The 27,088-nt window shown below is 36.9% G+C and overlaps 1 protein-coding gene and 1 long non-coding RNA gene across 3 annotated transcripts in view; both read left to right on the top strand.

Annotated features, from left to right (window-relative positions):
• LOC138696982 (uncharacterized) overlaps positions 1–24,764 on the top strand; it is a 31,387-nt gene extending 6,623 nt beyond the window's left edge. The window contains exons 3-4 of one of the 2 annotated variants that reach the window (XR_011331507.1): positions 10,392–10,529; positions 24,604–24,764. This is a non-coding gene — a long non-coding RNA (uncharacterized lncRNA). The remainder of the gene's footprint in view (positions 1–10,391; positions 10,530–24,603) is intronic. The other variant, XR_011331508.1, reaches the window with a different exon arrangement.
• Positions 24,765–25,045: 281 nt separating this feature from the next.
• Positions 25,046–27,088, top strand: part of LOC138696980 (leukocyte elastase inhibitor-like) — a 108,053-nt gene continuing 106,010 nt past the window's right edge. The window contains exon 1 of the mRNA XM_069822548.1: positions 25,046–25,076. Coding sequence (XP_069678649.1) covers positions 25,061–25,076 — 16 coding nt within the window. The 5' untranslated portion in view covers positions 25,046–25,060. The remainder of the gene's footprint in view (positions 25,077–27,088) is intronic.

Here is a 27,088-nt window from a genome sequence, read left to right as displayed (position 1 = left end):
TGCTTTAGCAAAGAAGGGCAGCACTGCTACTTGCAGACCTGTTACTAAACTACGTATTACTCTGTGAAGAGATTTATTAAATCTACATACTTAGACTTCAACAAACAAAATTTGATAGCACAATCTCAAGGGAAAAAATGGAACTCTCTGCATCAAAATCCACAGTTAATTCCCGATTTACCACGCAAATCGTCTGTAGCTGCATTTAGATTGGCAACAGGCCATGATTGTTTGGCCAAACACCTGCATAGAATTGGAATATATCAGTCCCCTAACTGCCCATTGTGCAACTCAAACCAAGAAATGGATTCGGAACACCTCAAAATCTGTGCTTCAGTGGCTGGCCATGATAATATCTTTGAAAAATATTGGAGTGCAAGAGGTCAAATGACTTTATTGTCAAATGCCTGGCATTAGAAAACAACAACAACAAATTCATTAATATGTCACATCAACGGACGTATATACGTCACCAAACCTCGTATGATGAAGATTACATTGATAATAATAATTAATTTTATAGACATCGTAAATCTCTGTGTTTGGCGATAGCTCAACCTGGCAACCCTATTTAGGTATTCTTAGTCGATTGTTCATAGCAGTGCAATTGCATCTCTCGTACCTTTTCCCTTCCTGAAGCCAAACTGCTCTTCTTCCATCTTAGAATATAAACATCGATTCATATTTGCAGAAGAATCTTCGCCGAGTGCGATATCAGGCTGATAATCCTGAACCCCGTTACATTTCTTTGCATTATTTTTCTTCGTTATTGGAAGCAACACTGTCTCCATGAAATCTTCAGGCCAGTCGCCTTTCTCATATATTTCGTTGCATAATGATAGAATTCCCATCTTGTCTTCACCCAAGCATTTCACTAATTCAATGGGGATTCCATCAACTCCTGCTGCTTTCCCATTCTTCATTTCCTTAAGCGCTAGTTCAACTTCTTCCCTTAAAATAGAAAATCCTTTTTCGTCTTCTGATACAGCTGCTTCGTCTTCTATAGCACTTATCTGCCATATTAGAATATATTAACTAGTAATTGTTGGTAGTTCTGAATATTCTTGGGCATTTTCAACAACGTTCCGACTTCAGAATCCCGCATAAGTACCGGTACATATGTAGTTCTTGCTTTATTGAATTATTTATTTTTAGTCCAGGAAAAATATCTTTCTTATGTACTTATTTATTTATCTGCCCTTGTGCCATCAGTAAGATACATGATTTTTAATTATTATTTTTAATTTGCACAGTCTTTGTACGTAAGTACTTATGTGGTATTCTGAAGTATAGCGCACCTTTCTTACAAAATATCAGCTAGTAAAGTGATTTAATCCCCATGCTAGATATTTGTTTCGCATATTATTTCCTTTACACTTCAGACATTTGTCAATAATCCTTTCACCAGCAATTGAGCATTGATTATTATATTAATTTTCTTGTTGACTATGCTGCACTTGTGTGCCACTCTGATAAATAACATACCTGTGGTTGTTGCTGGTTATTCCACAATATTAATATGATTTTGTTTTATTTCTGTTGAAATTGAATTAACTGCATGATTTGACTGATGGACAGGATGACGTGAACAACTGAATAATGCGAGACTCAGTAACAATTGAAAATTAAAACAGCAACGGTTATGATAAACAATTGAAAGTACATATATAGCCTACATAGAGATTCTCTCTCATACCTCTATTTTTTTTTTTTTTTTTTTAGAAATGAGGCATTTCTTAAACTCTTTTAAAATCAGATCATATTTTAACTTATAACAGATATCATTGCTGTTTAAACCAAAATCATTATATAAATTTCCAAACTATCTCCTCCAATTAAAGCTAATAATATGTTGACCACTGACACTGGGGATTAGTTGGCTTCTCAATACAAGTCTGCCAGGCTCTTGCTGCTGAGTGCTCTACATTTTTCTGGGTGGTTTCTATCAAGAATCTCTCCATCTTCTTTGCATATCATGCATTGAAGGCAATGCATCTTAAACAGGTGGTCAGCTAGACAGTCATGCCCTGTGTCCATTCTGTATTCCTTGGCTTTTTGAATATATACGTTCTGTCCTTGATTATTCTGTAGTTTTTGTCCTTTAACTGAGTTTCATCAGTTACTGGTATGTTGTGTTTTTTTATGAAATTTGTTTTATGTTGGAGATTTGTTTTGGTAGTTCTATTTTATTGACTGGCGGTTTCTTCCTCACTGTGGCGAAGCTACTCCATCTGCACATTCGTTTCCCATGATTCCTACATGGGCGGATATTCACTGCTACCTAACCTGTTTATTTCTTGCCCTTGCTATTTCGGTTAGATTTCTTATTTCTCCGATACTGTTTATTGTCGTGTTGTTGACGTTTACTGCTATTCCTGTTTCAAATTCTGAATACAAAAACATTAACATTTTTTTTGTATATATTTATGGCTTACATAAAACATTTTTCAGTAGTGATTTTATTACTATTAGTTCTCCATGAACATTGTTTTCAAAATTTGATTTCAATCAAATAGGTTATATACTACAGTATTTCAAAGGTTTGTCTAAACTTCTTTCAGGTCATGATTCTATCACCTATACTAAAAACAAAGTACCAGTCAATCTAGCCTCCCTTATGACTGCAAGTATACACCAATTGAATAATTTTCTTCAGTTCTTGTCGCCATGCATTACCAGTATTTGTACTTTAATTACAAACATATTTTATTTTGAAAACCAATATTACATTGAATCTCTCTATGACAGTTTTATCACATCTATCACCATGGCAACACAGTGGCTTCTTTACTTACTTACTTACTTACTGGCTTTTAAGGAACCCGGAGGTTCATTGCCGCCCTCACATAAGCCCGCCATCGGTCCCTATCCTGAGCAAGATTAATCCAGTCTCTACCATCATATCCCACCTCCTCAAATCCATTTTACTTATCTATAAAACACCTTTAGTTATAAATGAATTGTTCTTATAGAAGTTTACTAATACACGCATAAACATCCAGCTCATATCACGTGTGTAAGATCTTTAGATACTGGTATATCAGTAGGCCGTGGACTATTATTGTGATTCTGTTTCTATTGTCGTGTGTTATTTATGGCTTGTATGCCTATTCATTTAACGATTTTGATTTTTATTAATGATAATAATGGTGATTAAGGTGGTGATAAATCATGGTATGTAAATTTCTAATATGCCTTTGTGGCTCAGGGAACCATGAAAAATCCCTGTCAGATTGGCTGACCACAGGGTTTGAACCTGCGACCTCCCGAATTCGGAGTAGCTTTCCATTTGCTTTAGGAGTCGTGGGCCACACTAGAAGCTTTTCCCACAAGAATGCGTTGTACAGTTCTCCTTGGAGATGTTTATACCTCTGAACTTCCGTTACTGGTATGTTATCCACTGTTGCATGGATCCTGAATGATTGTTGTTTCGATGCTAATGGCTTGTATGTGTTGCTCTTGTACTTTCTGAAACTTTTCCCACAGACAATGAAGAATATAGATATACTCTGTATTATTTTCAGAAGCTACAGCATCTTTAATGTTGTTGAATTTATTGATTATTTCCTGACCAACAATTTCTGCAAAGTCAGTGTAGTTAATTGTTTCACTCGGGGATGATTCATAATTCCTTTTAGGCTTACTAGCAATTTGTGTAGTCCGTGCTTTAACAGTAAGTGGACACAGCCCATATACGAAAACAACTGAATGTGCAATTTCGAAAATGGCACATCTCTGAATTCAGGAGGGGGAAAAAAAAAAAAAAAAACTTAATTTTAACCCGTTGTATCCAGACCAACAGAACTTTACAATTAGCATTTTAGGATCCAACAATATAATGTGAAAGAAAAAATATATTTAAGATATTAGCATATGCTTTTTTTTTTTTTTTTTTTTGGAGATGTACCCTTTTCGAAATGCATGGACAATGTTTTTATAAATAAGCAAGAATTTAAAAACAAAAATGGTAAAAACTATAAGACAGGGTATAATATACAAAAAGAAAAAAAAATAAGTTTATTGACAAATATTAGATGACAATGAGTATTTCAAGAAGAAAACATACAAAAATCAATCAGAAGTCCTCTTGTGGCATGTCACCAGCTGCCGTAGGTGGCCACTGCAATATTTTTCTGGTGAAACTCTTTGAATTCTGAAGATATCAGTATGTACTTTTCCACTTTTTAGTTGGTTGATCTGCCATTGTAAGATGGATACTCTGTCCTATTGTTAGGTAGTGGAGCGAAACAACCTTTTACTTTTGAAGGATTGAAAATTATCTACGTCATATTTTGCGATCACTTCATCTGGTTTTTCTGCGGAAAATATAAATTCATAGAAGGAAGATAAATGAAATGTTACTTTCTGGTTCTTTGATACCGGTACTTGTTTTCAATAGCTTCCCACAGAAAGCGGTTTTACTTTAAATTTGAGGTGAGACCATTTTTTTTAAGTTCATCGTCTCCTCTGTATTTAGCTGCATTATGTCAAATTTACTCGCGGCACTTGAGCTTTGATGAGATTGATATGCTGTGCCTTTTTCGCAGCTATTATTGGACAGCATTTCTGACAGTGGTGTATACTGATGCAAGTTGGGCTCCCTTTTCCCACAAAACGATGTGTAGAAGTAATCTTAATATATAAAAGTGAATGTGGGTATGTAAGTATATATGTATGTGTGTATGTTCTCTATACAAATCTACACGCTTTGACCGATATGTGCCAAAGTTTGCACATTTAACCTTCATAACCAGGAGAAAAGCATAGGCTACATTAAAATTGTGCAAATGGATGTTAAATTAATCAAAATTATAAAAAATAAAAATAAATAGATCAAATATTCATGTATAATATTAAAATGCAAAATCTTCTACAGTCAATTGTTTTATATGATTGTCTGTTGTATTCAATAGATAAATAGATAAGTAGATAGATAGATAGGTAGGTAGGTAAATAAATAAATAAGTAAATAAATAAATTTAAAACAAAAGATTAATGTCAGGCACATGATGAAATGTTTTCTTTTCGGTGCATGATTTACAACCCTGAGTTAACCCTGGCAGGCATTTGGCTAAGGAGTTCATTAATTCATGTAAGTGACGTTAAGTAAAGATTCATCTTTATGGGCGAGGAAAGCTTAGTAAAGAAATTGGTTTTGGTTGTCTATAGTTAGGTTTCCGAGATTTCCGAAAATTTAATAACCAGTTTAATTAAAAATAGAAGCAGAAAGGAAAACCCGGGCAACACCAGGTGCTTTCAGCTAGTTAGAGTATATAAAAAACTGATAAGTCAAAATATTCAACATGTGCCCTTTTCGAAATTGCATATTTGACTCGTCAAAGCTCCTAATTTTAAGTTTTTGTTTACAGCATCAGCCATAACAGAGCAAAATTCACTGTTGTTATCATTTCACCAGGATGAACTGTACGCCAGTGTCTGATAGCAAATTTCCCATTCCTTTTAGAGAGTCAAAATCAGTCTCATCAGCATGTCCATGCTGTGACCATTCCCACTTAACCTGGGAGGAGGTGCGTAGCGGGGAAAAGACGCACAACTTTCATGGGAGGAAACTTCTGACCTCCTCACTCTTTCATTTCTTTAATTAGTGCCTTGTTGACAATTTGTGCACCTGAAATAATCAAAGTTGTACTTTATTTCGAACAGCTGCTTCTTCATTTTATGACACGGTGTTTTTGACCGCATGTGCTCTCTTATGTTACAACATGAAACTGCATTGCCCCGTATCCCAATGAGGTGCGCTTTGCACTAAACTGGCAACATTGTGATGACGTGACTTCCCCACTCCATCATAACCTTAATAAAGAGCGTATTCCGAATCTCAGCTCTGAGCAATCTGATGGCATCACGATGTTCCGAATTTCACCGATGGAGCCACTGATGCTCCACCGGTGTCGCACCGGTGCCATCAACTTGCAGAGGTGGTGGCAGTCTCCATCAGCCGCCATCAGTGAATCTGATTGGTTCTTGTATAGGGCGGGAATTACCAGACGAATGACATCATGAACTGTTGTGTCATGGCGGTGTGTTCTGCTGTATTGTTTGTAATAAGCACAACGTAAAAACAATATGTTAATGGCTTATGAGCGAACATGTCAACGGACCAGTTATTACTACCAGTTCAAGAAATAAATTGTTTATGCTGTCTTTCCTTTGAACGAGATGGCAGTAAGGAAATTTCGCAAAATTTTGCTAGCATAGCACAGACAACAACTTATACAGTCGCCATGACAGCCATCGATCCTTCCAGCAGTTTTGTTCCTATTTCGCTGCAGTGTGACGTCATTGTTGTCCACCGGTCCGGTGAGATTCGGAATACGCTGAAGAGCATTGTTGACATTTTGTGTAGTTGCAACACTCAGAGCTGTGCACATATAATTGCATGGACATTCTTTCTGTCTTGTCGGACAATCCTCATGTTATATAAATAACAGTTTACCATTCTATTTTGCGTTTTAATGTAATGTTTAAAATACAAATAATATCACGAGACAAATTGCTCAAACAAAAATGAATAAGTTGAGCTTACTAACATATTTTCAGTAGCGCGGTCGCTTTGGCCACATGTGCCTTCTCCCCGGTTCACTCATTGCATTTGCTTGCTCCACCATTGTCGGCAGTGTGTCAGTTTATAGCGAGGATCACCTAAGAGTAATTCCTAAAATTCTAATTTGGCCGCCTCTTCAGTGTTGCCAACTAATACCAGATATCACCAAAGAGGGTAAAATCACGCACTGAAATAATAATAATACTTACTTATTTACAAATGGCTTTTAAGGAACCCGAAGGTTCATTGCCGCCCTCACACAAGCCCGCCATTGGTCCCTATCCTGTGCAAGATTAATCCAGTCTCTATCATCACACCCCACCTCCTTCAAATCCATTTTAATATTATCTTCCCATCTACGTCTCGGCCTCCCCAAAGGTCTTTTCCCTTCTGGCCTCCCAACTAACACTCTATATGCATTTCTGGATTCTCCCATACGTGCTACATGCCCTGCCCATCTCAAACGTCTGGATTTAATGTTCCTAATTATGTCAGGTGAAGAATACAATGCGTGCAGTTCTGTGTTGTGTAACTTTCTCCATTCTCCTGTAACTTCATCCCTCTTAGCCCCAAATATTTTCCTAAGCACCTTATTCTCAAATACTCTTAACCTATGTTCCTCTCTCAAAGTGAGAGTCCAAGTTTCACAACCATAAAGAACAACCGGTAATAATAATAATAATAATAATAATAATAATAATAATAATAATAATAATAATAATAATAATGATAAATTGTTAACAATAACAATGTCTTGCTTGGACTTCTCGCATATTATATTGGTAATTAGGATTAGCATGATATAATGTTATAATTTATTTTGTCAGGCAAATGAAATTTATTGCTTTGAGTAAAGAGCTTACGATTCATAAGACCTAACCTAAAAATGTATTTACTTACTTGCATTTTCATCAGTTAGCTTTACTGTAAACCGAAATCATTGCTGCCTACATAACAGTTAGAAAATAACTGCCAGTTGTAGTATTTGTCAGTACCCGAAATTCGAAACCAAGTTGGTAAAAAAAAAAAAAATTCAACCTGAGAGCTAGAAAATCACTATAATCCACTAGCATATTTAGTAATAGTGGAAAAATGGTTAGGTTTCACCCTTGGGGTATTAAGTAAGCTGATCCGGACTATACAAATCGGCCAAATCCGACACTGAGTACAACCGCAGTCTAAACGGTCTAACACTCTTCAGGCTGGTGGCAGCAGTAAGTCCACTGATCAAAATGTTCCTTTGCTAACAATTACATCGAAAATCTTCCACAAAAGAGCGTACTATGCGTGACTTGAGCGAACAAGCGGGGTATTTTGTAAGGGCGTTATCTAGGCGTATATAAAATGTCAGGGACTGGTCAAGAAAGCGTATTACAGCATAATAAGCGGACGCGCCTTAGGATTTTACTGTAAAAGTATCCTACTGACTCCATCTAGTCGTCTTTTTTACTATTTCATTCACCGTCGACAAAAATCTGAATCTTCAGTGATCGCACTGTTGCGTGAGGTGAAGTTACATTGCGACTAGTAGCGAACACCGCTACAAGACACGAGCGTGGATGAATATATAATAGGATGCGAAACTTACTGAGTTTCCCGTAACACATACTAGAGGCGCTGTTGTAGAAATTGATCTTGCTGCCACCTGTTGGGGGAGGGGCGTTATTACATCTAACAGCGCACCAAGTAGCGAAAAGAGTAATTACTCCATACATTTAGCAGCGCACCTGGTGACGAAAATGTTAAACTGTGCAGAAAGTATTCCCTCCCACCCTCATTAGATATTCAAAACTAACCCAATTTAAAATAAAACATTTACATTTTTATTCCTCACAGCATCTCCTACTGAAAATTCTTACCGGAACCAACAGGAAGATAAAAGAGACAATCTATTTTACACTACCTAATTAAAATATAACCAGACAGGGACAAAAATAAAGTAAAAGGTTAGATAATTGGGATTGTAGCCTATTCTTTGGGTATTTATTGTACAGCGCAATGGAAAAGTCTGCAAGAACTACTTAGATAGTTCAATTTATTATATTACTATACAATACATTCAACAACACTATTTTTTACAACGTCCATAAACATCACTGTTTAACATACACTGCTTATACACACACGTAGTATCACTTTATGTTCACTTATTAGCAAGTTTCTGTCTGCCATCTCGTCTCCTCGAGCAGTATCTCTGGGTAATGTACCCAACACATAGTTCTAATGTTCAACACCTACGACGTTGGGCGCTGATCATCTTATTTCAGTCCCCCGCCGCGAGATGGTGCTGACCACAGTTTCGCATCCTATTATATATTTATCCATGGCACGAGAGTGGCCGCAATCTGTGGACAGCCCTGTCTCCTCGTTCGCACCAGTAACTGAGGCGCCAGCGACTTCGATTTTAGCAACGGACTGCGTCTAGTTGAGATGCTCTCACTTGTGTTGCAGATCATGACGTGATTTGAAGACTTACCTAAAAGATGAAAACAACTCACAAGTTACTTTCTTACTTAGCTGCGTTTTACGCTACCCGCAACGATTCAGAGTCTTTTATCATGTTGTGAATGAAGGAGTGATTCATTCATAGTTCTCTGCCCAAGGGCAGGTCTTTCACTGCAAACCCAGCATTCTCCAATCTTCCCTATTTTCTGTCTTCCTCTTAGTCTTCACATATGATCCATATCATTTTAATGTCCTCTATCATCTCACATCTTCATCTCCCACGAACTTTTCTCCTGTCCACCATTCCTTCCAGTGCATCCTTCAGTAGGCAGTTTCTTCCAGCCAGTGACCCAACCAATTCCTCTTTCTGATCAGTTTGAACATCATTCTTTCTTGACTCACTCTTTAACACAGCTTCGTTTCTTATTCTGTCTGTCCATTTCACACGGTCTATTTTTCTTCTCCATATCCACATTTCAAATGCTAGTCATTTCTCTTCACTTCGTCTTAATGTCCAAGTTTCTGCCCTGTACAATGCCACACTTCACACAAAGTAGTTATTTTCCCATAGGTCCGCAGAAGATGCTCCTTTTCCTATTAAAAGCTTCCTTTGCCATTGCTATCCTCCTTTTGACTTCCTGGCAGTAGCTCATGTTACTGCTTATAGTACACTCCAAGCATTTGAAGCTGTCCACTTGCTCTACTGCTTCATTTAGAATTCGCAAGTTTACCTTCTTTATTTTTCTTCCGACAACCATGGTCTTTGTCTTGTTTGCATTTATCTTCATCCCATACTGCCCACAGTTGTCATTTAGCTCAAGTAGCATATCCCTTAGTATCATCATCATCTCTTCTGCGAACAACGTCATATCATCAGCCAATGTTATGGACTTTATTTTTCTTCCTCTTACTATCACCCCTCATATGTTCTGAAAACATTTCTGTTAATATTGCTGTTAAAATTTTATTTTCTTGAAATGTTATTCGAAAGAAATACGTAAATGAAATTTTTTACTTCTGTTTATAGAGCGTAGACTACGATCCAAGCAGATGCAGACCTGCTTAATTGTGCACAGTTTCAGAAATAGTTATCCGCATATTGTAATAGTCTTTAAGACTTCACTATTTTAACATTTAACTCAAAATTAAATGATATTCAAAATATGGACCTATTACGCCTATTTATTTCTGGAGTATTAAGCGATAATACCGTACTGCAATATTGGAACCTTATCGGTTACCTGCAATTTTGACGATCCTTATTGATACTGATAAAGAAGAAAAAGAAATTGGCTGGATCACTAGCTGAGAAGAAACTGCCTATTGAAGGGTGCTCTGGAAGAAATAGTGAATGCGATTTAAACCGGAACTTGAATTTCAGGACCTGGAAGTGAGATCGAGTCCCACGCCACACCACTGCTTACCAATAAGCAAAGCTCGGAACTTGGGGACTTGTGTCTTTGAACGTGGCTAAGCGACCGGACTTCAATGTCAACAAACTCCCGCTTCCAGCACAGAGGTACTGTCAGGTGTGCTATAAAGGTGGTTCCTGGCCGGAACAACATATTGATAATATTATGGTAGCTTGAAACACGTAATTTTAAAGAATATATATATAAACATGCAAAATATATCAAATTTACAGTTCTGCTCTGTACATTTTATTACAGTATATGACTACATGGATTCGAAGATTTTCGAACCCATAACTTCTTCGTCTGTTAGTTAAACATGATTTGAAACGAAAGAAACTTATTTCCACGTCACATGAAGTGACGGGAGCAAACTTAAAATACTGAATGTTTTCACTGTCACTGTTTCCTGTTCGATTTTCAGCAGTTGCTAGCTGATCTCGTATCTGAGAAAGATAAGTATTCTAAATTTTTCTCGAAAATAGTTTTCAGTTTCTATGTCACTACTAGGGAAGGTTCCACTACGACTTGATCCATGGCTATGGACAAATTTTCCACCGACTTAAGAGACTGCAATGTCTTTCAATTAATGCCCATTTCCAGCTCTAGTTTGTGTGTGGCACAACTTGCAAAATATAAACTCTGCATTAGAAGAAAATAATGTATCTCCTCAGAATTCCTCTACGAAATTCTGTACCTAAAATTTAAGAAATATATTTTCAAACTTCTATAATACCCATACGAATACCACGTATTTTCTCATTCCTCTAACAGACCGTTTACCTGTAATTCTCTGAATGTCATTTGCTTCGACATGACACAGTTTCTTCGTTCTTCTTCCTGTCATTCGATGTGGCCACTTTCTTAGTACACACGACAGTCCCTGAGCACTTGCAGGGTGAGCTTTGTATACGTTGTAGGCCCTAATTACCTGTAACCTTACTCATGCGCACGACACACAAGTCCCCAAGTTCCGAGCTTTGCCAATAAGACGGATTCCGGTTCGAATCTCTGCATCTTAAGTGCCCGTGGGAACTGGAGAATTCTTTCATCGCGAGAAGCAGAGTTAAAACCCCAGCAAGGCCTTCAACACAGCTCGTGCATGTTGTTTTACACCGCACTCGGTTTTATTTTTGGATCAAGGTCTTATAATGGAATTTACTGTTTATTTGGAGTGAACTCCTCTGATAGTGTTATAAAAATGTCGATCGATTTTCTGCAAACAGATTCTATTCGGAACTATGTATCTATTCCATTATACGAGAAAGAAAGGAAACCTGCCTATTCTAATTACTTACATGACGCTTCTTGGACGGATTTTGTTCACAACCAACAACAATAACAACAACAATAATAATAATAATAATAATAATAATAATAATAATAATAATAATAATAATAATAATAATAATCGACGCTGCGACAGTGACGCCTTTGTTATAAAGAAACCAAAATGCCTGACATTTCTTAATTTCTCCCGCTTGTTGTTTTGTAAAATTGAGACATGGCATTGGTCTGCGTGACGCATGGACCACATGATGAAGCTGCCACAACCACAACCATACTTTGATACAGTTTCAGAATAGTTTCTTTCCATACTGGGTTAAAAGTGTTATTTTGAATCAGTGGCGGAACAACGTAATTAGTTTGGGGGATGATGTCATGTGCAATTTTCATGTCAATTTTTAACATAATTTTATTGGAACATTAACTATGCTCTACGGCGCTTGCCTGCCGATCCGGAGTTGCGCTCGGGCGTGGGTTCGATTCCCTCTTGGGCTGATTACCCGATTGGGTGTTTTCCGAGCTTTTTCCCAACCGTAAGACGAATGTGAGGTCATTTATGGCGAATCCTCGGTCTCATCTCGTCAAATACCATCTCGCTATCACCAATCCCATCGACTGTAAATGACCAGTAGTTCAATACAGTAGCGGCTGGTGGTCAAAATAATGAGTGTGCTACAATCTCTATATCGGCCTACTGCATACACTTGTATATATTTATCTTAATTTCAGACTCGCCTAGTGACGAAATATGAAGTCGATACGACGTTCCTTCCTACTGCAGAACTTGTCATTTACCCTGGTGTTAAACCCCTCCATCTTGGACATCATACTCTTTTCTATTGACAGTATTGCAAGAGCAGTGAGACGATCCTGGGACATAGTGTTCCTTAAAAAAGTTTTTATACGTTTCAAGCAAGAAAAACATCTTTCTGGCTCAGTAATGGTCATTGGTGTTGTAATCAAAATATTTAACAAGTTCGTTACTTCACAGAATGGATCCTGTAAATTGTTTGAGACTATGTATTGTAACAATTGAACAGCCATCTATATTTCCGAAGTTGGATCTTCCGTATAGAACTCCCAAGTTGTGTCTGTATAGTATAGCTGTTGACAGCAACTTGAACAGGTAGATGGCAGCAGCAGTCGGACACCTTAATTACCAAAAACATTGTAAATAGTTCCTCCCAGTGAGCTCTATACTAAACAGCTCACTGGTCCCTCCACAAACAAGCATTCTTTCGTTACGTTTTACTTTTGCGATCTCCAAGCTGTGTCGTGCTGAAGCTGACTACAGTACTTTCCCGCGTAAAAATAGCCAATCGGAGCAGTGATTTCAGCTTCGCACATGCGCATAACTGTCTACGTTCTCATGTGGAGTTCTGAGTAGCACATTGTACCCCCTGAGGCACCAAAGAGTGAAGAGCGAAGACTAAACACTCTATAACGCTTCATAAACATAACCGCGAGAAACTGTCAAATGACAGATCAAATATTATGGTATTACAAATACATTAGTTAAATTAATTATAATTCAGTGAATTAAATTAGCTCATAAATTAAGTTACTACTTTACCTTATAGATTTATCTAAATTTAAATAAATGTGTAGTGAAGAATATTGCTGGAGAACCTTTTAAGTGTAGTGTAAATATTTGTAATTTAAATTTATGTATTGTATTGATTAAGACTGGTTGAGTGGAAGAGAAGGCCTTATGGCCTTAACTCTGCCAGCGAAAATAAAACATTATCATTATTATTATTAGTTGAGCAAAACCTATCATTGTGCTGTAGCACATAAGGACGGGTCGCCCCTGAGTTGATACAGGATCGTTAAATATCCAAGTAAAAAACTATGCTGTACTATCAACTAGCTTAAAACTATAAATTCTGTGAACAAAAAGAAAGGGAGGAAGAAATGGTACAATAATATTATCGTCATTATCAAGTTTTATTTACTTTTTATTACTTCTTATGTGATATTAATGTACAATCATTGTGACTGTAATCGTGTAATCGATAATCTGTTATAAAATGCTCAACTCTGATAAGAAACTGAGGAGTAACTTAGCCTATATACCGTACTGTATTATGTTCTTATGTTATCTTGCATTAGTTTTTTTCGTAAAAAAAAAAGTGTGATTTTGTTCTTGGTGACGGACCTCTTCATAGCAATAGCATAATATTAATAGTATACCGGTATATTTTTAATTGGTTTATTTTACAACGCTTTAGCAATTGCTGAGTTTATCATATCTAACGTCTGAGTGAGATGAAAGTGATAATGCCAGAGAAATGAGTCCAGAGTCCAGCGCCGAAAGTTACCCAGCATTTGTTTGCATTTTTAATACTATTGTAACTTACAGCTCGATAAATAAAAAAAACTAAAACCTTGCACTGCAACAAATTAATTAAATTAACACTAAAAAAATAAATCGATGAACACACGAAACACGAAACAGCACGTTGAGCGCCCGACTTCGACAATGTTCGAACTGCTTCTCAGGGCATTGGTTTTTTTTATTGCTTCATTTTACGACGCTTTATCAACTACTATGGGGCTATTCCATATGAAATCGATCAGTGAAAAACCTCGCATTTTTTTATACTCTAATTTTTTCCCTATTTATACAAGGTGCTGAGGAGAGTGGATTTGAAAAAATATACTATCGAAAGTCAAACGGTTTTCGTATTGTTGAGCGACAAATTTAGCGTATTTTAGAAAAAACAAGCCTTTCAGCGCTCAGAACTCTGGAATCATTTACTGCAGAACATTGAACGAGAGCTCATTTTGAAGCTGACATTTGATAGGTTATGATAAGAAGTAATCGTTATTTTTATTGTATACAGAGAGACAGATAATCTGATTTTACTTACTTTTAGGCTTTTTGCCCATTTGTAAAAATGTAAAAAATATTGAGAAAAAACCTTGCATTGTTAAGAGGGGTTCGGCATTGTTTGCTTAGTGTCACGACAATAAGTTTCGAGGGTATTAAATAAATTATATTCACATGCCTAGACTTGAAAGGCGCAACACAGCAAGCACTGGCCGAGAGATGAAGATAAGCGAACTTTGGGCGTCATTTTACTCCTGTGTTTATGAAAACCTGTGGTAAAGCTAGCCCAGCTATGCGCTACTAGACGAAACATCACGTGTTTATGTCTCCTGGCCTTGCTTGCCTAGGCTAGCTCCCGCCTCACAGTCAGCTGGTTAGCTCACGCGCGTACTATTTATTTTCTTTATTTGATTTTTCAATACTTTCTTATTAACGTTGCACCAGTAAAAAATACGTGTTTATTTGTACTTTCAATGCGGAATCTAACCATATATTTTAAAAATATTTTTTTCGTGGTCAAAGGTGTCTTAATTGAGAAAAATCTAAATTTCTCCATTTCCATAAAAAGTAAGAAAAACTGTTTACATGTCAATATAAACTTTAACTTCTCAGCATCAAAATAAACCATTATTTTGATCATTGGGTGAAAGGGTTTCGGAGCTACAACAGTTTAAAGTTCCTAATTTTATGAAAATACGATCAATTAAAATATTTTAAATTTAAACACTATGAAGTTCTGATGCCTCAAACTTTGCATAAAGAATTATATCACAGTTGTCTGCAGACAGAAAAAGTTTAATTGTATTTAGAAATTGTAAGGTCAATTTTCTCTATATTTCGGTCGATTTGAGATGGAATAGCCCTATGGTTATATAGCGTCTAAGTGAGATGAAGGTGATAATGCCGGCGAAATGAATCCAGGGTCCAGCGACGAAAGTTACCCAGGATTTGAACTCGGGCCCACTCGTTTCGTTGTCAGACATGCTAACCATTACTTCACAGCGATGGACGACTAATTCTTGTTGTGTTGTGAACCACAAACGCATTTCGTGTGATTGTCGAAATGGGATAGTAAGAATAAAGCTTAAGTACTTTCTCAAGGTTTATACTTTTGAGTATGAGCACTTCCTGTGATTATATACTCGTAACCACTAGAACATACTCATATTCGTAAGAATAAAGACATTCTACCTAACGTGAATATATACTCATCTCTACAGCCTTCTTGATGGTTTAAAAGTTAGTATCTACTCGTGTTACCTATCCTCTTTGACCACATTGCACCGTTATGCTCAGTTTTTTATATAGTTATAGACTTTCACATGCTGTCCGCATGCTGTAGTGGTTTGTGTTTTGCTTTTTATAAATAAATAAATAATTAAATAAATAAGTAAGTAAGTAAATAAATAAGAAACTAAATAAATAAGTAAACAAATAAATAAATAAATAAAATAATAAAATAAATAAATTAAATAAACAAATAAATAAGTAAATAAATAAATGAATAAATAAATAAACATGAAAAAGAGGGTGAATCAGATAAGTGACGTTAATAAACAGGAAACAAGAAAATAGTACTGGGAAATCGTCATTACGGGATGTTGGATAGAGATTACAATCCATTTCTAGAATTCCAGTTATGCTAATTCTATTTTTTATTATAGAGAGTTATATATATAATTTAAAGTTACAAGTAATTGCATTTTGCAAATCAAATTTTACAAAATAAATGTAATTGTTAATTATATTTAACAATACAATCTAACCTCATAATTTGATAGCCATTCATATTTTTATAGGTTATGTTTTTATGAATAACAAATACGTGTTTAACCAATTTCACATTCACTTTTGTGAAGTGTTAAAGGCAATGAGGTAGTACATCATTAATAAATTCTGCCATTTTTTTATTTAACTTTAAACTGAACACAAATCAACAAATATTCAGAATTGAGCCTGCTACAAACCATACTCAGAATAACACGAGAACGAACTTATAAATATGAGAATATACTAGCTTTTATTCTTATCAAGCTTGAGTATATATTCTGTACAAGATGGACACTTGAGTATATTCTACTATGCTTCCATGTTATGAGTATGTAATAAAAATGAGTAGGTACTCAAATGTTTTTATTCTTACTAACAAGAGCATATACTAAAAAAAGTCCAGTATATACTTTATACTCATGTTTGTTCTTACCACGGATGGTTGGGATGTTGTTATTACAGTAGAATGACTTTGAAGTTTTTTCATCTCGTGGAAATAAATTCTAAACTTGAAAATTTCATAACATTAAAGGGTAAAAACTGTTCTCATATTTAGGATGGTAAAAACTATAATAAATATTTACACTTCCGAAATTTGGGGAGGAGTATAAATCATACTCCTTAACGGAGAGGGTGGGGCGTTCTTGCACCATTGATTTTGACAGTTCCAATGCAGGAGAGACATTTCTGAAGTTTAATTTCAGGCCGCAACACGGCCCAAGTGTGTACAACTGTATTATCTTATTAATTTGACTTTAGACCTCAGACCAGTTTTTCCTTCAAATATTTGAAATCATAATATATCTGTTTGCACACACATCAGAGAAGGCTCTGTGCACAGTGCAGATCTCAAAACAAAGCGTGCCTCGCAGTTTTAAGATTTGATGATAGCCAGGAAGTGAAAATTTGACTTACTTACTTACTTACTTACTTACTTACTTACTTACTTACTTACTGGCTTTTAAGGAACTCGGAGGTTCATTGCCGCCCTCACATAAGCCCGCCATCGGTCCCTATCCTGAGCAAGATGAATCCAGTCTCTACCATCATATCCCACCTCCCTCAAATACATTTTAATATTATCTTCCCATCTACATCTCGGCCTCCCTAAAGGTCTTTTTCCCTCCGGCCTTCCAACTAACACTCTATATGCATTTCTGGATTCGCCCATATGTGCTACATGCCCTGCCCATCTCAAACGTCTGGATTTAATGTTCCTAATTATGTCAGGTGAATGACACTTGGGAGGAAATTAAACGCAGAATAAATATGGGAAATGCGTGTTATTATTAGGTTGAGAAGCTTTTATCATCTAGTCTGCTGTGAAAAAATCTGAAAGTTAGAATTTATAAAACAGTTATATTACCGGTTGTTCTGTATGGTTGTTAAACTTGGACTCTCACTCTGAGAGAGGAACATAGGTTAAGGGTGTTTGAGAATAAGGTGCTTAGGAAAATATTTGGGGCTAAGAGGGATGAAGTTAAGGAGAATGGAGAAAGTTACACAACACAGAACTGCACGCATTGTATTCTTCACCTGACATAATTAGGAACATTAAATCCAGACGTTTGCGATGGGCAGGGCAAGTAGCACGTATGGGCGAGTCCAGGAATGCATATAGTGTGTTAATTGGGAGACCGGAGGGAAAAAGACGCTTGGGGAGGCCGAGACGTAGATGGGAGGATAATATTAAAATGGATTTGAGGGAGGTGGGATATGATGATAGGGACTGGATTAATCTTGCACAGGATAGGGACCGATGGCGGGCTTATGTGAGGGCGGCAATGAACCTCCGGGTTCCTTAAAAGCCATTTGTAAGTAAGTAATTATGTCAGGTGAAGAATACAATGCGTGCAGTTCTGCGTTGTGTAACTTTCTCCATTCTCCTGTAACTTCATCCCTCTTAGCCCCAAATATTTTCCTAAGCACCTTATTCTCAAACACCCTTAACCTATGTTCCTCTCTCAAAGTGAGAGTCCAAGTTTCACAACCATACAGAACAACCGGTAATATAACTGTTTTATAAATTCTAACTAAAATTTGTCTACAGAGCTTAAAATTTTCCCTTCATAGATATCAGCCAAATTATTTTAGTTTAATTTAAGTACCGGTAATTTATGACAAGTAATTAAAAATTAACGGCTGTCATATTAAACCAGGTAATCATCCAAGTGGGAATCGAACCCACGTTCGAGCGCAGCTCCGAACGAGCAGGCAAACGCGCTACCAACTGAGCTACGCTGGTGGCTGGATCCATGTTGTCATAACCATTTTTTCTTCTATGTATGTGAGGAAGCCATACCTGAAGTTTTGCCCACTTTTTTGTATACTGTGTATAGTATATAATTGAAATTATCCCATGTTTTAAATATTATTCTATTAGTACCGGTAAACACAGAGTTGCTAGTATTTTTAACATCGGAATGCGATTGTTTGCCAGAAAAAGAAGTCAGTTTTCTTTAAAGATGTAAGTTTGCTCTGTTTCAGTGTGGAGCTGCAATATGAATGAGTTCTTCTTTCTTTTTACATGCAAGTTTGAACATGAAATTAGGATATCTTCTACATATATTTTATGTATTTAAAACTCATTTTGCAACAGTTTTATGTTGTCAGATTACTAAACTATTTCCAACTAAACATTGAAGTAGACGTAAACAAAACCGAAATGTATTACTCCGTAATCGCAAGCTAGCTACCAAAGCAGCCACCAGGGCGCATTATTTTCAGCTAGTGAGAAGTGGGCACGCAGGGCAGCCACCGTCTGATATATTGCAGACATTTCAACACATTCATTGAACTAACCCGTAAAATGCTCACAGAGGGTTAATATTTATTATTTCTCTACTGGGAATAGTGGATTTTCTTTTTCTCTATATTCGTGATTGAATGTTATTCTTTGAAGAGTGGAGAATTTCTTTAATTCTACAGAAATTTATTTGAGGTTGGCAACACTGAATCTCGCACTGTGTTATACCAGCTGTGCTGATGTGCTCTGTGAAGCTGCAAGTCACCTTGAGAGGGATTTAATGCCTATTACGCATGCGTGTTGCCATAATACACGTTACAATGATTTAACACGCAATGTCTGAAATTACTCGTATAAACATGTTGGTTAAATCTAAGAAAGTGTTCTTATAAGCATGTTTAATTCACTCGTATTCCATGTATATGATACATTTTATTATTTTAGAAGGAACTATTTTAATGTGAGGAAGAAGATGACAAGCATGAGTTTGGAGACGTTGTGCGTCCAATAGCCAATCAGGAACCATTGTGCCACGTGCATTTATTTACATTTACTTCAATCTTTAGCTGGAAAGAGAGTAGTAATAGGACACCAGAGAAAAGAGCAAGTTGTTGCATTCTGATCTTCATGTAAACATAGGCTACTTGTCCGCAGCCGGGCGACCCTTGTACGTATTCGTGTGCGTTTATCACTGATCAGAGCTGACGATGAGTCAACCTCGAATGAAGTGTGAGATAAAGAACACAAATATTTGTCAAGCGACCGAGAGTCATACTTTTTCAGAGTAATTAGGTGGGTTCTCCTCTCCTCTAGATACAAACTGAGTGCCGTGAGAAAATGAATAACTAGGATTTGTCGAACTCAGAAAGATTTTTCCAACTTCGGAGATGAGATGAAAGTGGAATGGCAGAGGACAGGGTTGCCAAGTTTTTTTTTCGAGCGAAATCGGGATAGCAAAAGCTAACTTAGGAAATTATCAAGAGCTTACATATATAATTTGCGTTGCCTTTGTATTGTATTGTATTGTATTGTATGTATGTATGTATTTATTTACACTGCAAGTGGGCAAGCACCCCGTGGCAGTGGTATATGCAATATTAACAATACACAATAAAATGAAAAGCAATACACAATAAAATTTACAATACACAATACAATTTTACAACACATATACAATTTTATACACAATACAATAAGAATACACAATACAATTTAACACAATAATAATAAAACATAAATAAAATACCTAATTTTACAATACAACCTACATAATTATGTATAGGTTTTACATAAGTTTCAATAGTCTTTCACTTTACTCTCATCTCATTCCCTGTAGTGGCACTATGACGCATTTCACTGACACTTCAGCACACATTTCACTGACAATCTGTAACTCTGTATTGTATTGTATTGTATTGTATTGTATTTATTAACATTCCATTGTATTCATACATTGCTTACAGCTAGAATATGGAACAAGTAAAAAAACTTAATACTATTATAAAATCTTAATTTATAGTCACAGTCTAGATGAAATATATACAGACGAGATTTACAATATAGTCTACTAGTACAACACAAAAACCAACTAATAGACCACGGCCTCTCAGCCCGGAAAATGAATCTACATCTATAGACTCCGGCCGTGAAAGCCTACACTGCAAAAAACAACACAAAGTTTTAGTATCAATTTCATTAAGTGTTATTGAATGTCATGAATTCACCTACAGAATAGAAGGCGTGAGAAGTTAGGTACTTCTTTAATTTGGCCCTAAATAATCTTATGTTTTGAGTTTCATTTTTATATCGATATGGAGGCTATTAAAAATTTTTACTGCCATATAACGCACTCTTTTTTGATAGCACGATAGACTTGCCGATGGAGTATCAAAGTAATTTTTTGACGCGTATTTATGCTATGAACTGTTGAATTAGTTACAAAGTTTTCACGATTACATACGAGGAAGATTATTAATGAAAAGATATACTGACAAGCCATGGGCATTATTTGTAGTTTTTTGAAAATAGTCCTACACGATTCCCTAGATTTGGCACCTACTATTATTCTAATTACTCTTTTTTGTAATAGAAATATATTGTTACTATCTGTGGAATTTCCCCAGAATATTATTCCAAAACTCATTACCGAGTGGAAGTATGCAAAGTATATTGTTTTTAAGGTATTGATATTTACTATCTTTTGCATAGTTCTAATAGCAAAACAAGCTGAATTTAGTTTGGGGTAATTTCTTTAATATGATTTTTCCAGTTTAACACAGTATCGATTTTTAAGCCAAGAAATTTGGTTGTGCGTTCACGTGGGTCATTTTCAGAAATTTTCGAATCCGGAAATAACTGTGGGAATAAATTTCTAAACAGACTACAGAAACGTAACTATGGCTGCTGAGCTGAATGGTACACAAATAAGCCTTCAGCAGCTATCAGCTCTCCTTGCTAGGAGAGGTAAAATGACAGCTTACTTGTTTTTCAGTTTTCGAGGCTGACTGTAAAAATGCTCTAATAGGCCTGTCTGTAAAATCGGGACTTCTACCAATACCGACTGGCTTTAATCGGGATTCGGGATTCCACCAGGGAAGTCGAGAGAATCCCGCCTAAATCGGAATACCTGGCAACCCTGGCATAGGAATGCTCAATCCTGTGGAGTAACGGTTATCATGTCTGAAACGAACGGGTCCGGGTTCAAATCCTGGTTTGAGCAAGTTACCTGGTTGAATTGTTTTTCAAGGTTCTCGTTCAACCAATTTAAGCAGAATTGCTGGGTAACTTTCGGCGTTGGACCTGGGACTCATTTCGCCATCATAATTACTCTTCCCCTCTTTCATCGTCTCCATGTGGTTATTAGTTGCTGGTGGTAGTGCTATGTACCCGGGCTCTTGAAAACCCGTGGGACCGGAGTTGAGGTACCGCTGTGGTGCCTAAGCGGAAAGGTGAAGGAATTCTGTAGGCTGTAGAGGAGATCGACAGGAAAATCCTGTCGTGCACAATGGGTCCATCCAAGCAGTCTACGGATCAAATTTCTGCACATTTAAAGACAAAACTAAAATTCCTTCAATCACTTTTTTATGATAATACACTGCTCTCTTAAATTGACTGAGCATATTGAGAATTCAATCAATGACTTTTCCAAAACACGCTATGAAATGTTTTATATAAAACAATTTTTATCTCCAAAAGGAAGCAAAAACGAGCAAAATTGTATAAAATTTTTTTGTTTGAAATATCTCAAAGAGTAACCCCCGCCCCCTGAAATTAATTATATTACTTACTGTTCACGCTGTATTCCGATTATGTAAGTTTATTTTTTACTTGAAATATTATTATTTCAATCTGATTTAAAGCTTATTAATTGTTCAGAGAGTGAATATGATTCCCTTATATCCATGATTGATAGATATCTGTGATATTTTGTAATATCCACCTCTGCACAGCATAGCTATAGTCCCGTCGCTCTAATTTCCGGCAGCCAATCACGTTGCAGGTCGGCTACATTTAAACGTGTGCGTCTTGTGATTCGCTGATGAAGATGTAAAGCATTTCCTAAGGCTGGATAAATACTTAATATATAATCGCCCGCCATTTTGGCTCTTTCGTTGGCGTTCGCAGAAAGCACACGAGGACGTTATTTGCCGCTCAATTATTTGCTGAATTACAGTGCGTTTGGTTTATTATCTTAGGAGCTACGACATGATAATGTTTAACGGTGCGTCAAATATATTCCTCGTCTGGTAGCTCGGCAACGAAAGAACAAAAGTGGCGAACGATGCCTAGACTTTATAGAGCCTTGACTTCGTAAGACGTAAGCAAAGAGGAGGAGTCACGCCGGGAATAATAGCGTCGCGACTATAGCAGTAGTATTTCGTGAGCAAGAGCTGCTCTCCGCTGTGTTCAGTTGTCCGGCCTGACCCAAGCGGAATTCACTACCCCTCGATCACGCCAGAGTCTAAAGGTACGGTCACACATCGCTACTTTTATACTGCAGCTGCAAAAGTTGCGTGTCGTGTTCACACGTAAGCCAGAAGTAGTGCGCTGCACGCTACTTTTCGTGCTGCGCAACCCGAGTGCTGCAAAAGTTGCAACTGGAGGTTGCGAGTCTGTTCACACACAAGGCTCTACTTTTGCAGCCGCAGTCATGCTGCAGGTTTCCATCTCCGTGTTGACTTCTCAATATACACTTTGTGGTTATGTTCGCATTATTAAGAAACTCATGCGAAAGCTTCCTTATCTATTATTTGCTTTTCTGTCGTATCTAGTATTCAGAAATTGACATTATTTTTACTATAAAGCTTTTAAAAACGCTTATATACTTAAATGATAACCAACAGCATATTCACTAATCAATGTTGGCAACCCTCCTGTTTGGAACTACGCTACGGAAAATTAAAAAAATGAATTATATCGTTACCAATTATGCTCAGACTGTGCTGTGTATTTAATAACTGTTACAAATAATTTATTTTCATCACATTTTACATTAAAATATATCCAAGCAATAAAAGTATCATTGGCACATTTGGGTGGTAACACTGGACGCAACCGCAGCAAAAGTTTCAACAAAACCGATATCAAAAATGCTGCGGCTGCAACCCTGAGAACCCTGTTCACACGTCGCTACTTTTAAGTTGCGCGCAGCATAGAAAAGTAGCGGGCAGCAGGTTCGGCAGCCGCTACTTTTCGGGTTGCACCGTTGTTCACACGTCGCAGTACGAGAGTTGCGCAGTTTTTTGTACTGCAGCGCTGCAAAAGTAGCGACGTGTGATCGTACTTTAAAACTGTTTATTATTTTAGCTATACATTATCGGTCTTACTAATAAAAACTCTATATACAGACGTTGAACTGTCTTATATTTATACAATGAGTAGCTCGTTTATAAGTCGTGTGTAAATTCCTTACTAATAATCACTACATACGTCGTGTATAACATTATAACTGTTACACAGCTACGTCATAGTTTCGTCATTACTTCGTTACGAAAGGTAATAGAATATCTGAGGTTCTCTACTGGATCCAGTAGAGCGCTCTAGTGTGGCGTGTTAAATATCGATCTACAACTGGCTCTAATCGATTACCACACTACATTTTGGTCAAAGAGTACAAGCTACAGCAATATTATTCTAATAATTCTATGATCTTTGGTTTGTTCTTCTGTGGTAACAAGGTAAACATCATCATAAAATGACAGTCGATACGAACAGCTGTTAAAGGGGCGGCCATTTTTTCTCTATATACAACGCTTAAACAAAGGGTTTCGTGTATATAACTACCGCAAAGCAATTACCATTGTATAGTTACAGCCTGTTTATACGTCCATAGCTTATTCACGGTTTATTAGTAACGTTTTCTGTCTCAACTCTGCATAAGTCTCGTATAAAAACTATACACGGTTTATTAGTAAGACTGTATGTCTTAAAACTAGTAGTGGTGAGTTCGGTTAAACGAACATTAACTGTATGGAAATTACGACATTTTCTTATTTTCGTTAATGGAATTCGAAGAAAAAGTACCCAATTCTCTGTTTGCCCGTAGGAATCCGAACCTGATGCGACGCACAAGTGCAAGTCCACGTTCGGAATGTCCTGGCCTTGGTCTGCTGCTTGGATGTAACCGAGGCGGTGAGTCATGCTAGCGTGTTGATCAATCGATTTCCACTCAGAAGTCGGACGTCTTCAGTGGGTTTCGGAGCTGTGAAACTGCGTGCTATGGTGAGTATCTGTCTTTACGTGTGAACAGGTCATGCATGCACTTCCAGTCAAATGTTTCGAATGTGTTTAAATGCTGTCACCACCGTCGCCTGCATCCGCGTGGGTGCTTCCGGTGCACGGCATGTGAAAGTTGCTAACAGCGGCTCCAGGTTCATTCCTGTGTGCGTTAACTGAAGGCGGTGGAATGTACTGTACGACCAGAACTAATTCGGTTGCACTAAACTGAAGTCGAACCCGGAGCCAGGGCTATTGTCACTCGGAGTTCAGTGTTCATCATCATCATGATTGTTATTACCGGTATTATTATTATTATTATTATTATTATTATTATTATTATTATTATTATTGGCGGCGGCCGGGTAGCTCAGTTGGTAGAGCAGCTGACTACGGACTGAAAGGTCCGGGGTTCGATCCCAGGTGGTGACAGGATTTTTTCTCGTTGCCAAACTTTCAGAACGGCCCCGAGGTTCACTCAGCCTCCTATAAAATTGAGTACCGGGTCTTTCCCGGGGGTAAAAGGCGGTCAGAGCGTGGTGCCGACCACACCACCTCATTCTAGTGCCGAGGTCATGGAAAGCATGGGGCTCTACCTCCATGCCCCCCAAGCGCCTTCATGGCATGTTACGGGGATACCTTTACCTTTTACCTTTTATTATTATTATTATTATTATTATTATTATTATTATTATTATTAAAAAATCTGAAAGTTAGAATTTATAAAACTGTTATATTACCGGTTGTTATTTATGGTTGTGAAACTTGGACTCTCACTTTGAGAGAGAAACAGAGATTAAGGGTGTTTGAGAGTAAGGTGCTTAGGAAAATATTTGAGGCTAAGAGGGATGAAGTTACAGGAGAATGGAGAAAGTTACACAACGCAGAACTGCACGCATTGTATTCTTCACCTGACATAATTAGGAACATTAAATCCAGACGTTTGAGATGGACAGGGCATGTAGCACGTATGGGCGAATCCAGAAATGCATATAGAGTGCTAGTTGGGAGGCTGGAGGGAAAAATACCTTTGGGGAGGCCGAGACGTAAATGGGAAGATAATATTAAAATAGATTTGAGAGAAGTGGGAAATGATGATAGAGACTGAATTAATCTTGCTCAGGATAGGGACCAATGGCGGGCTTATGTGAGGGCGGCAATGAACCTCCGGGTTCCTTGAAAGCCAGTAAGTATTATTATTATTATTATTAATATTATTATTATTATTATTATTATTATTATTATTATTATTATTATTAAAAAATCTGAAAGTTAGAATTTATAAAACAGTTATATTACCAGTTGTTCTTTATGGCTGTAAAACTTGGACTCTCACTTTGAGAGAGGAACATAGGTTAAGGCTGTTTGAGAATAAGGTGCTTAGGAAAATATTTGGGGCTAAGAGGGATGAAGTTACAGGAGAATGGAGAAAGTTACACAATACAGAACTGCACGCATTGTATTCTTCACCTGACATAATTAGGAACATTAAATCCAGACGTTTGACATGGGCAGGGCATGTAGCACGTATGGGCGAATCCAGAAATGAATATAGAGTGTTAGTTGGAGGCCGGTGGGAAAAAGACCTTTAGGGAGGCCGAGACGTAGATGGGAAGATGATATTAAAATGTATTTGAGGGAGGTAGGCTATGATGATAGAGAATGGATTAATCTTGCTCAGGATAGGGACCAATGGCGAGCTTATGTGAGGGCGGCAATGAACCTCCGTGTTCCTTAAAAGCCAGTAAGTAAGTATTATTATTATTATTATTATTATTATTATTATTATTATTATTATTATTATTATTATTATTATTATTATTATTATTATTATTATTATAGTAACGTAATTCTGTGGAAGAACTAGACTAAAGAAGATACCATTTTTTTTATTTAACAATTGCGTACTACGAATAATATAGCTCAGTGTTCCTCAACCTTTTTGATGATGGCACACACGAAGAATGAGACTGCTGTTTTTAAATCTGTTGTGAGTAATATGTCGGTATGTGAGTTGTACCTACTTTTCTTAAAAGTTTGTACTGTTTAGTGTGTGTTGTGGTAATATCATATTCGTTACGTGAACGTGTGTATCTGTACAACACTTACATACGAAAGGAACATCCTGTGCGGCAAGACGCAAATTTCGAGTAAAATTTCCTGACAGACCCGTACTGTTCTTCAACCAGGAGATCAACTGTGAAAGGAATGTGCTTACTATTGCGTCATCTATTGGAACGAAGTAGATAAATAATATTACCGTTATAACGTCAGTTTAAAAACCATGCGCTCTCCTGCATATGTTATTTCCTGTA

Source organism: Periplaneta americana, chromosome 3 (assembly GCF_040183065.1).
Source record: "Periplaneta americana isolate PAMFEO1 chromosome 3, P.americana_PAMFEO1_priV1, whole genome shotgun sequence".
Taxonomy (NCBI): Eukaryota; Metazoa; Arthropoda; class Insecta; order Blattodea; family Blattidae; genus Periplaneta; species Periplaneta americana.
The sequence above is the reverse complement of the archived record's forward strand: the minus strand, read 5'-3'. Positions and strand labels throughout refer to the sequence as shown.